Source organism: Myotis brandtii, unplaced genomic scaffold (genome assembly GCF_000412655.1).
Source record: "Myotis brandtii unplaced genomic scaffold, ASM41265v1 scaffold382, whole genome shotgun sequence".
NCBI lineage: Eukaryota > Metazoa > Chordata > Mammalia > Chiroptera > Vespertilionidae > Myotis > Myotis brandtii.
The window spans coordinates 1,626,041-1,639,193 of NW_005364671.1; the positions used below are offsets into that span (position 1 = coordinate 1,626,041).

The 13,153-nt window shown below is 40.9% G+C and overlaps 1 protein-coding gene across 6 annotated transcripts in view; it reads left to right on the forward strand.

The window, feature by feature from the left end:
- FAF1 (Fas (TNFRSF6) associated factor 1) overlaps positions 1-13,153 on the forward strand; it is a 356,513-nt gene that overhangs the window by 321,643 nt on the left and 21,717 nt on the right. For all 6 annotated transcript variants that reach the window (XM_014544808.1, XM_005872500.2, XM_014544812.1 and 3 more), the window contains one exon: positions 6,595-6,807. In XM_014544808.1, coding sequence (XP_014400294.1) covers positions 6,595-6,807 — 213 coding nt within the window. The remainder of the gene's footprint in view (positions 1-6,594; positions 6,808-13,153) is intronic.

Here is a 13,153-nt window from a genome sequence, read left to right on the forward strand (position 1 = left end):
AACCACCCCCTTCCCTTTGAGATATTTTATTCATCAGTTTACTTTGTTCATTAGATTTCTTATTTATTTTCATTTTTAGATTCACTTGTTGATAGATATGTATTTATTGCCATTTTATTGTTCATATTTCCTCCTCCTCCTCCTCCTCCTCCTCCTCCTCCTCCATCTTCATCTTCATCTTCATCTTCTTAAAGAATACCCTTCAACATTTCATCTAATACTGGTTTGGCATTATTTGAACTCCTTTAGCTTTTTCTTGTCTGTGAAGCTCTTTATCTGACCTTCAATTCTAAATTACAGCTTTGCTGGGTAGAGTAATCTGTAGATTCTTGCTATTCATTAAGTTGAGTATTTCTTGCCACTCCCTCTGGCCTGCAAAGTTTCTGTTGAGAAATCAGCTGACAGTTGTATGGGTGCTCCCTTGTAGGTAACTAACTGCTTTTCTCTTGCTGATTTTAAGATTCTCTCCTTGTCTTTAACCTTTAGTATTTTAATTATGTGTCTTGATGTGGGCCTTTTTAGGTGGGTCTTGTTTGGGACTCTCTGCACTTCCATTTATAAGTCAATTTCTTTCACTAGGTAGGGGAAGTTTTCTGTCATTATTTCTTCAAATAAGTTTTCAATATCTTGCTCTCTCTCTTCTCCTTCTGGCATCTCCATAATGTGAACGTTGGTACACTTGAAATTGTCCCAAAGGCTCCTTACATTATCTTCATATTTTTAGATTCTTTTTTCTTTTTGCTCTTCTGATTGGATGTTTTTTGCTTCCTCATATACCAATTGTTGATTTGATTCTAGTGTTCAATCCCTGTAAATTATTCTTTATTTCAGTTAGTGTATGCTTATTTTCTGACTTGTCCTTTTTCATGTTTTTTTTTACATTCTCACTAAGATCCTTGGAAGTCTCACTAAGTCCCTTGACATTCTCATTAAGGTCTTTGAGTAACCTTATAACCGTTGGTTTAAACTCTGTATCTAGTAGTTTGCTTGCTTCCATTTCTTTTATTTGTAACATGTTTCTTTGCACATTTTAGCTGTTTCCCAGTGTTTATTTCTATGTATTAGGTAGAACTGTTATATTTCCTGGAATTGGTAGAGTGGCCTTGTGTAATAGGTGTCCTGTAGTGGTTCAGCCTCCCCAGTCACCTGAGCTGAGCACTCTAGGTGCGCCCCTATGTGGGCTGTGTCACAATCTTGTTGTAGTTGAGCCTTGATTGGCATCACTAGGAGGAATTGGTCTCCAGACCAATTGGCTGTGAGGACCAGCTGTGTCTACAATGGAAGAGTTGCTGTGCAGGAGACACCCCTATGGAGCAGGACTTACTGAGTCTACTTCTTGAGTGTGTCACTTGTGGATACATAAAGTTGTAATCTAGTATGGTCTGAAGCTGTCCACCGGGTGCATTGGCTCTGGGACCTCCCAGGAGGTGCAAAGTCAGGCATTGCCTGGAGCCACTCAGCAGGAGCTACAGAGAGATCTGCAGATGGCTGCTACTTGGATTAGGCTAGGAAGTGCCCAGGCAAGGCCCAGCTGTGAAGCAAGGCAAGTTGATGCTAGTGCCAGGTCTTGGGCCTTTTATTGATAGGTTTGGGGCATGCTGAGTCCCGCTGCTGCTTGTTTGAGAGAGTTTAGCAAAGTCTGAAGCCTGAGCCAGGACAGGCCATTCGTATGGAAAAGCTGCTGCAAACAGCTTGAGTGGGGCTTCAAATTGGATGGGGTGGGGTATCAGGGAATCACCAGGGATGAGTGAACAGTGTAGGCCATGGTGATGGGAACTCGGGTATAGCTGCCAGTCAGCTCTGCAACAAGGGAGGTCCCAGCACAGGAACAATGACCCTGTGAGCACCCCTGTCCAGGAGAAAGCTGCCCCCTAGTTCCTGCCTGGATGCCAGACAGTCCAATTCTTCCCTGTATGTCTCTGGATTCAAAGCTGCCACCCAACACTGGAGCTCAGAGGAAGTGAGACCCTGTAAGTTTATGCACAGATCCTTTAAGAGGAACACCTGGAATTCCAGCAGTCTCTGTGTCACTCAGCCACAATCCCAAAGCTTCTCTTCCCAGCTCTGGAACTCTGGGGTCAGGGTCTGGTGTGTGGCAGGGACGCCCTGCTTCTCATGGGAGGCCTTGGAGAGATCCCTCCTGATTAAAAAATTCCACACGTGTGGGTTGGAGTAGCCCATTCTGTGTCTCCACCCCTTCTACCAATCTCAGTGTGCTTTCTTCTTCACTTCTCTAGTTGTAGAACTTTCATTCAGCCAGATTTCAGGGGGTTCTGAATGATGGTTGTTCTGTATTTTAGTTGTAATTTTGGGGGAAGCGGAGAGTACAGGAGCTTACCTACGCCACCATCATGGTTCTCTCTCTATTTTCAGCCTTTTCACTAGGCTTCACTTTACCCGCCAAAAGACAGTGAGTTACTTCTGCAACCTCTTGTACTGGGCCCCTAAATATGGGAAATCCATTTAGCTTGACTGATTTTTTCACCCTTATGTCCATGTCTTCTCCATAACAATATAGATAATTTTTCATTCGCTCATTTTACAATTCTTTTAATACTTAGTATGTGCCCAAAATCTCTTAGGAGGTAGGGATACGGACATGGGTCCTCCCATCCAGGAGTTCAAAGTCTTGTAAAAATAGAATTACAATACCAAATGTAACATCATTATAGAGGTCTGCCTCAGTGCAGGGAAAACAAAGAGAAGGGTGTTAAATGACTTCCGAGGGTGGCTTCACAGAAAAGAACTTTTTTCTAGATGTGAGATTAATAGCAAGGTTTGCTTATGAAAAGAGGAAGCCATCTAACAAGTGATGGAAAGCCTGGAGAGCCCTAACCGGAACGGAGGAAAACTCCACTAGTCATCATTCTCAGTCAGAGAATGTCACCTCATACTTACTCAACTAATGTTTTTTGAACAAGAACTGTGCTGAGCACTGAAGGATAAACAAAGGAATATAAAACATTTTCTACCTGCCAGAAGAGATTACGTCTTATAGAGAAGATGCAAAATGTCTACAAGTAATAGCAAGTCAAGGAAAAATGTGCAAAATAACATGAAAAGTAAAAGCAAAATACTTAAGGAGTTTAAGGGCAAAGTAAAAGTCACTTACAACTTTGAGAATCGGACAGCATTATAGAAGAAGTGATAATTGAGCCCAGTGTTCAAATATGTGTAATATTTTACTGTTTAGAAATCAAAGTTTACTCGTGTTTAAACACTTATGAGTGCCTATCATATATGTACAGGACACTATGCCTGACAAACCCAGTCTCTGTACGCTGAGGGCTCTCAGTTATGGAGGGTAGAAAATACTTTGTTGAGTATCATCTGTATCTCAAGTGTTCTCATTGACCGTTAAAACAAGCTACAAGGTTAGAGATTTCTCTACAAGTGAGAAAAACTGAAGCTCATTGAAAAGTCACACATAGCCAGCATACAATAAGTGCCTAGCATCAAAACTCAAATCATTGTTCCCTACTTTAAATCAGAACTTAATGTGATATTTCCTGTTTTTTTCCTCCTGTTCTCCCCTTAATCCACCTGTCTGCTTGCTTTCTGTTTTGACATTTCCATGCACAATATAACAACAGGTGCTACATTATTACCTGAACCCAACCAGTTATACTTCAGAAGAATAAACAACAGTAGCTCATTACCCCATTCATTGTACAGACAATGTCTGCTCCTCAGTGTACCCACTCTCCAAGGCTTTTCCCCAGAATGAAAACTGGCCTCAGATATCCCACACCATGGATTCAGTGAAGAGATATTAGATAAAACTCAGCAATCTTGGGATCTAAATACCCAAGTTTTACTGGCAAGAAAGAACAAAAAACTAGTAGCTCAGTTTGAAATCTACTGACTAAAAGCAAAGGCCTCATATAAGTAAACATTGTTGAAAAACAGTGATATAAAGGACACTGCCCTAGCCAGTTTGGTTCAATGGTTGAGCATTGACCCATGGACTGAAAGGTCACAGGTTCAATTCCGGTCAAGGGTACATACCTTGGTTGTAGGCTCAATCCCCAGCCCTGGTATGGGCTCATGCAGAAGGCAACCCACCAGTGTGTCTCTCTGTCTCTATTCTCACTTCCACTTTCTCTCTCTCTCAAAAACAAAAGAAAGAAATCAATGGAAAAAATAGCCTTGGGTAAGGATTAACAAAAACAAGAAAGACACCTATACTCGAATAGCAGCCTTAGTAAACATCATTGTTCAACTTCAATTTGGTTTGCTCAACAAGTATAGTTTTTATCTGCATTTTAGGTCTGTAAGAAAACAAGGAAACCTGGTATAAGTTGAAAATATGAATCGATCTTATACTTCAGTTAATGGTTGCTTGGGGTTGCACTATTTAAAAAGTCCTACTCTCTCAGTTTTTATATGGAGAAGCTGATACTTAGAAATGAAGACATAAGAAATAGAATTTAGCCCTCGCCAGTGTGGCTCAGTTAGTTGGGCATCATTCCGTGCACCAGGAGGTTCCCAATTCAATTCCTAGTCGGAGTGCATGTCCGGGTTGTAGAACATGCAGGAGGCAGCTGATCGATGTATGGATCTCACATCAATGTTTCTCTCTCTCCCTCTCCCTTTTCCCCTCTCTCTCTAAAACTCAATAAAAAATCTTTTTTTAAAAAAAAGACAGTATAACTAGAATTTAATTTTGATATACATAGCATCATATATTCACTGAGTTATTAATATATGACAGCATTACTAGAATAGTTTAATACTTGAAACTATTCAGCTGAAACTCATTGCTGACTCAGGACACCAATCCTATATAATAAAACCTAAGATGCAAATTGACCGAATGGCGGAACGACCAGTGGAATGACTGGTCGCTATGATGTGCACTGACCACCAGGGGGTCAGTTGCCTCCCATATGTGCACTGACTGGGAATGGAACCTGCAATCTAGGTATGTGCCCTGAGTAGAATTGAACTTGCAATCTTTTGGTGTATGGGACGACGCTCAACTAACTGATCCACCTGGCCAGGGCCCATTCCATTTTAATGTTAATATATCCAGTATTCTACAAACTTTTAAGTCATTTCTACATAGGAAATGTATATTTTTCAAATATGAATAGTTATGTGTAGATGTGTTTTGTAAATGCTTTTAATAGCCTTAATTTTCATCCTAGAAAGGAAGCAACTGAGTATGTAATACCTCTTTCCTCAATCTCAAATACCCTAACTCTTTAGTAAAAAAAAATTAAAAAATTAAATTACCTTTCCTTTTCTATGGAGTTACTTACCACTTTAATAATTTGTGTCACCCTGGCCGGTGTGGTTCAGTGTTTGGAGCGTCGGCACATGTACTCAAGGGTCACGGGTTTGATTCCCATTCTCGGGTGTGATTCCTGGTCAAGAGCATGTACCTGGGTTGTAGATTCTCTACAGCCAGGTCAGGTTGCTTACAGAAGACAATGTGTCTCTCTCACACTGATGTTTCTCTCTCTCTCTCTCTCTCTCTCTCTCTCTCTCTCTCTCTCTCTCTTCCCCCTCTTCTTCTCCCTCACTCTCTCCCTTCCACTCCCTCTTAAAATTAATGGAAAAAATATCCTTGGGTGAGGATTAATAAAAAACAAAATAAAAAAAAATAAAACAACTAGGGGGATGAGGGAACAATGAGGGGATGAAGACACATTTGTAATACCTTAATCAATAAAACATTTTTAAAAAATAATAATAAAACAGGTTGGAATTTATTTTAGTTAATTGCCCCTTAGGCTAATACAGTGATTTTTAACCAGTGTGCTGCAAGAATTTTTAAAACATGCATTACCTGATTATTTAGTCTGGGGCACTGACCACTTTTCCCTTAGATTGTCAAATAGATTGTCACAGCCAACACAACAATAGCAGCCATCCATTGTGAATGCCCTGGCTTGAACCATAAATATATTAGTCATATGAGTTACATCTTATTGATCACATCTCATAATAATGTTGCATCTGATCAGTTAATTCTTAGTACCAGAAATCCTTACATACAATTATAGGCACCTGATTTTTTTTTTTTTAAATCACTTTGGCCCTAGCTGGTTTGGCTCAGTGGATAGAGCACCGACCTGCGAACTGAAGGGTTCCAGGTTCAATTCCAGTCAAGGGCACATGCCTGGGTTGTGGGCTCAATCCTCAGTAGGGGGCATGCAGGAGGCAGCTGATCAATGATTCTCTCTCATCATTGATGTTTCTGTCTCGCTCTCCCTTCTCTCTGAAATCAATAAAAATATATTTTTTGAAAAATCACTTTGGAGCAAAAAGTTAGGTAATTTATATATATGTAAACCAATCAAAATTATACCTTTTTTGTCAGATCAGTAATAAATAATATTTTTTGGTGTGCCACAGATTTTATTAGTTTATGTATGCCGTGAGATGAAAAAGTTTGAAAATCGCTGGGCTGATATTAAGAAAATGAAAAACACATGAGTCTGTTGTTCAAGTGTTAGGTTTGGTTAATAAATGGGAAATAACTTTTTGATGAGTTTCTAGAAAGCAGCAGCTTTTTTCTAATCTCTCCCCCACTCCCCACAGTCTCACCCATTACATAGTTTAACACCTGGTTCTTGCTCTCCTTAGGCCATTCGGCTCTCCTTAGAGCAGGCCCTGCCTCCAGAGCCGAAAGAAGATGCTGAACCCGTGAGCAAACTGCGGATCCGTACCCCCAGTGGAGAGTTCCTCGAGAGGCGTTTTCTGGCCAGCAATAAGCTCCAGATTGTCTTTGATTTTGTAACTTCCAAAGGATTTCCATGGAATGAGTTCAAGTTACTGAGCACCTTTCCTAGGAGAGACGTAAGTTCCTATGCCTTTCTTGGGAAGTGTGTCCAGATGGGAGATGTCCCATCGTTAGGGCTGGATAAAGTAGTCCAAGGAAAGTCCAATGGTACAGCCTTTGGGGAAGGTATGGCCTCTCCGCACAGCAGACATATGCTCAATAGCCTATGCTAGAATTCAGGTACTAGGTGTGGGGTTTTTTCCTAGCTACTTCCCCTGTTCCAGCATTTATACAGGCTTTCCCAAGATCTCATCTCTCTAAAACTCAGAATAGATCTGAAAATTGTGTGCTTAACAGCCTAACAGAGTTAGATCAAGGTCAAATGCTTATAGGTTTACTAAGAACGAGTCATGTTAAAACAAGACTATTTTGTGATTTAATAGTTATTATTAGCCTGGAAGTCAAGGAGGGTAACCTATATTCACTGTGTATCTGCATTTCAGCAAGATTCTTAATAGTCTCTGATAGTATTCTGAGGCAAAGTAGAGAGATAAATCTATAGTTAGGTGGATTCATTGCTGATTAAACAGTGGTGACCTCAAAGTGTTGACTAAGAGACTGCCCTCTTCTTGGAGGGAACCAAGAGGTTTTATATTTAACCCTGTATTACTCACTGTGCTTACTAGCAACTTAAATGAAGACTTTGTCAGATTTTTGGATTATGGAAAATAAGATTCAAGAAAACCTTGAAATACTAAAACAATAGGCAAAAATGAACCTGGAGAAATATTACAGAAATGTAGAGAGATTTATGCATTAAGTTTAGAATATCAATTGCTCAAGTTTGCAATAGAGAGATCATGCTTTAGCAGAGATTATGGTTGAATTAAGCTGACTATATAAAAGGCTAAGTGTCCGTCCATCCAACCGGTAGCTATGACACGCACTGACCACTGACCACCAGGGGGCAGACGCTCAATGCAGGAGCTGCCATGACACTCACTGGCCATTTAAAAATAAATGGCACCAGGGACCTGGCACCAACAAACCAACACTTGGCTTCCCCCAAGTAGGACACAGGCCCCTCCACCACCCCAGAGCAACACCCCACCAAATCACAGCCAACGGTGTCAAGACCCCATGGTGCAAAATGCTGCCCACAGCCCAGCCCAGCCCGGAAACAGTCGCTGTGGGCACCAGGTAATGACATCACATAGCAACGCCTGGCTTCCTCTCCCTAGCAACTAGCCTCCTTGGAGTTTCTTCAGCCCAGGAACCGACTTGCTTTATAGCCAGGTGCAAACATTTTACAGTTTAACCAAATGTCTGTGAAGCGTTTTCCCGTGCCTCACCTCATTTGATCCTCACAGAAGTCCTGGAGTAGGTAGATAGGAGACTCGGTAGAATACTATTTTCTTTCCATTCGCAAGATGCAAATAGTGATATTAAAATATTTCTTCTAATTAATTTCCTTCCAATGTGCACAAATCCGTGCACTGGGACATAAATAATGTGTTTTGGCTGCCAACAAAAAGCTAGCTATAATTTTAGAGATGTAATCTTATAATTCCAACAAGAGGATCACTTGATGGTCCTATTCAGCTCTATACTAAGATAAACAACCTCTGAAAGAGTCCTTATACCAGGCTGAAGCGTGAAAAACAGGAGCATGTCTACAGCAGGGCTGATAGGAAGGTGAGGGACTAGAAATTATATCGTTTGAGGAATATTTCCTCTAGGGAAGGAAAAGGCATGGGAGACGTGGTTTGGTCTTCAGGCATTGAAGGCCTTCCATGAAAAAAAGGGATTTGACTTCGAGGCTCCAAAGACAGAAGTGGGACCAATCAGTTGAAAGTTACAGGAGGCAAGAAAGTGCCCTGTAAGAAAGTATTTTCTAAGGGAGGAATATCTTGTGTTGTAAGGTAGTGATTTTTCTGTCAATGGATATAACTCAACACTAGTGAATGATCCCTTCTCAGCAATAATGAATATATATTGGAGCAGGATTCATTCTTGGTGTTCCTACTTTATATGGACTAGCTTACCTTTAAGATGCATAGTAAATCTTAATATTCTTTGATTCTATTATCATCAAGTAATATGAGGTTTAGTAACCTGGACTTTATCTAACACACAAAACAAAGAAGTTGATTAACATTCATCTTCGTCCCTCACATTGGCTATCAGATTTGCAGGATAGAGACAGAAGCCAGTGGTTGTTTAGCTCCACCATTCATTCTCAAATGCCGTAGGTAGGATGAGGATCCTGCCACTTATATCTAAATCAAAGAGACTAGATGGACCCCAGGTGCTGGCCTCTCTTTCACTAGTTCTACCTATTGCTCCAAAAGCTTCCTCCTTATTCATATATTGTACATGGACAAACATGCCCAAGGGAACACATGTGTGCACATGCTGTGTGAGCCACACATCCAAATACCTTAAGTTCTGTCAGTGCAGTTGAACTCTAAATGTGTGAAGCTTGGAAAAGAACCACTGTTAAGGGGTTCAAGATTAGCCTTAAGTTTTACATCTCACCTTGGAGAACTTACAAAACTTAGGAGCTAAATTAGTTCTTCCCAACCCTTGTTTTGTTTTGTTTTTTAATTGAGATACAGTTGACATATAACTTTATATTAGTTACAGGTGTACAATATAATGATTCAATATTTGTGTACACTGCAAAATGATCACCACAACACGTCTAGTTAACATCCATCACCATGGAACTTTAAGATCCCAGCCCTTAGTTATTTTCACTCCCCTTCTGGGTCTCATCTGTAAAATGGAAGGAAGTGCTAGAAAAAATGGAGTCCAACAACCTTCTGACTCCTAAAGTTAAAGTTTCTTTCAAGTTAATTTTTAAAACTGACTATTGAGGGTAGGGTAAGGGAAGCAGTCTCTTAAAAGGATCTGGGTTTATGATCCGTGTTATTGACATCTTCCCACAGGACAAAAATGTGGACTGTGGGAAATAGGGGAACTGTGAAATGAAATGTAGAGGATTGTTGGGCCTGCTACCTGCTTGCCTTGAACTCTACAGACCAAGAATGAGGCCTCTTCAGTGAGACTGTTAAGTGTCAATAGAGGATCAGTCACATAGTCTTAGAGAAACTTTACTCTTGATTTAGATCTCAATCATGCATGCGTTGTTTTACACTGTTTTTAACAGTCATCTCCCATTATTCCTTTCCCACCAACCACATTTCTATCCCCATCCCAAGGGCAACCTCCATCCTCATCCCAAGGGCAGTGTAGATTAAGTTTGCCCCAGTTGCCCAGAGAAAAAGTCTAAGCAAAGTTTTCTTCCTATAGGAGAAATCAAGAGCTTCCCAGTATGCAGCACGGGTCCATTTTATGGTTTTTGGTCAACCTGAAATTACCCACTACCCAGTGGGGTTTTTTTAATCCCACTGTGATCATTCCCTTTCTTACTTAAAAAATTTGGTAGCTCTCTACTGCCCTAGGTAAGTACAGACACCTTAGAATGTTTTCAAAGACTCTTCACAATCTGGTTTCATACCTACCTCTCCCACCTTAAACCCTGCCTCTCGTTACTTATTTCCATTACCAGGAGATATGAGATTGCTCACTATTCACTAAAGACACAAGAGACTCTCATGCCTCTGTTCTTTCTTCCTTGATATCCACTCTTCCCGCTTTGGCTGCCCTGTTGGAACTCATATTTTTAATGTGCAACTGAAATGTCATCCTCTCTGGGAAGCCCTCCCCTTCTCCCAAGCTCCTCACTATGTACCCATTGCTGTTTGTACATTCCCTCTAGTAGCACTTGTCCTATTTTTCTGTAATTGTTTACAGAGACTGTCCATATCATCTTCATGTCTATCCCCCCTGGTTCTGCATGGTGCCTCACCCATAAACATTCAGTTACTGTTGTTGAATGTTAATGACCTCAGGTCTGATCCTAAAGTTCTGATTCCAGGGTGAACCAGAGAGGTTGTTTCAAATAAGAAGAGATGCCCTAGGCCCACCCAGATTCCAGACCCAGACCTAAACCCAGAAAGCCCACCCAGGACTCATTAGACCGCCTAGAGCCAGGGGTGGGGTGAGAGTTAATGACCCTTCATCCTTCTCTGAATGCTTTTTCAAGTCAAATGACTAGTGTTTTTGCAAGGCTATTCTGCAACAGCCATCTGTGTCTGCAAGGATTAGTATCTAATTTGTAAAAGTCATCTTAAATTACCACCAAACTAAAGACTGTTAAAAAGCACATCTTAAGACCTCACCTCTTTAATAACAAATAACATAAGACTTAGCTCTAGGAGTCTTATTGTGTCTTCAGCCTTTTCTCCATAAAGCAGAGCCTGGTTTCTCACCAAAGGACTTGCTAAATGCTCTTCTGTGCCTCCACCCCCAACCAGAACAACACTTCATGCTAAGATTTCCCTGCTGTCCAACTATTTACTGAACTGAGCACTGGGGAATAACCAATATAGCCTATGGCAGACACAGGCCTTTCCCAGAAAAACTAATTGTCAGGATGCTGGGAACATTGAGCTATTTGTTTGTTTTTGTTATTTTGTTGTCCATTTTGCTAATAACAGTTACCAAGAGAAGTGTAGCATTCACTTCCAGAGTTTGGTCATTCAGCTCTACCTCTTGGATATGTTAGAGCCATGTGAACATCAGTGGCCTATTTCCTTCCTCAGGCATTATATGGGAGTTGGTAGTGAAGCAGCTGAGTCCTAAACGCTCAGGAATGGCACTGACCCCACTACTCACCATGCCTAGGAGCCAGAGTAAGAGCCCCCGGCCGGCCCCCCAGTTGTCCTCTAGACCTACAGTGGTCCAGGGCCATTCGGTGTGGGATTGTCAGTATCCCCAACCATCTCCTTCTTTCCCACCCCTCCCCTTCTTCTGTCCAATCCTGTTTTACCCTTGTTATACTCTTCTTCATTCCACTCTTTCCTCCTCCTCATTTTTCTATCCCACGATTCTTTCCCTCCCTGTCTCCTCTGGTTTTGGGTTTTTTTTCCCCTCTATTCATATCTGTGTCACTCAGAGACACCCACCTGCATGGAAAGTGAGGTCTTTGTGTATAAAATGCAGATACATGGGAAAGGAGCATGGTGATGGCAGTTGCTTCGGGACTGTGGCCTGTGCACCTTGTGACCCGTGTAATTACACAGCCCCTGTTCTTGTCTCAAAAGCATTTCTTCCTCCAGATCTATAGCTATGAACCCAAGTAGAAAAACATACACTCAGAAATGCAGTACCAGACATTTTAGGTATACTCTAAAACAAAGAACTGAATGTACCAGTATTTATTTTTCCCCCAGCTTTCTAAGGATACTATAACTCATAAATGTTTTCTTTCTCCCTCTCAGGAGAGTAAGTATAAATAAGCTTCTAGCAGGGTTTTTCACAGAGTAGACCCTCAGTAAGGATTGTTTAAATGAAGTGGGGGAAAGCCTTACAAACTTATGGTATACAGATTACTTCCTCTCTCATCCATCTGCCTTTATTACGCTAAGCACTAACCTCAATACGGCGAACACGGTGCTGAAAATAGTGACATGGTTCTTACCCTTGTAGAACTTATAGTCTGTATCCAGAAGCTACTGCGGCTGACATCTGACTTCACCAGTAATACAAGGATATTTTATTTGCTACCATAAGGATATATAAGTTTAATTTACATTTCACTCATGTATTTGTTCTTTCATATATAGCAGGGCATTTGCTGAGTAACCACTCTGCCAGCCTCCATACCAGACACTAATGATAAAGAAATAAAAGAAATTGTTACTGACCTTGAAGAGTTCACATTCTGGTTAAAACACACATCTAAAATAAAAGCATTACAAATTGTACTCAGAAGAATAGGTAATTTCAGCCTGCAGTGATAAGGGAAGGCATTATAAAGGAAATGAAGCCTTGCATAGGGAGATGTTGATTAGGTGGAAACACAAAGGCATAGTTAAAAGTTTGGGTCATGCTCTGGCCAGTGTGGCTAGGTTGGTTGAGCAGTGTCCCAAGCACCAAAAGGTTGCCAGTTAGGTTTGGTGATTCCCTAGCAAAACTTACAGTATTCGACATATAGTAATACTCATGGCTATGATTTATTACAGCAAAAGGATACAACACAAAATTAGCACAGAGAAAAGGCACATGAGGTAAAGACCATGGGAAACCAGACACAAGCTTCCAAGAGTCCTCTCCCAGTGGAATCACACAGGATGAGCTTAATTCCCCCAGCAATGATTTGAGACAATACATGTTAAATAATTGCCAAGCCAAAACTATGGAGACAGTAAAAAGATCAGTGATTGGCAGGGAAAGGAGGGATGATAAGTGGAGCACAGAGGAATTTTTAGGGCAGTGAAACTACTATATGATACTATATGTTGTATACATGTCATTACATATTTGTCAAACCCATAGAATGTACAAAACCAAGAA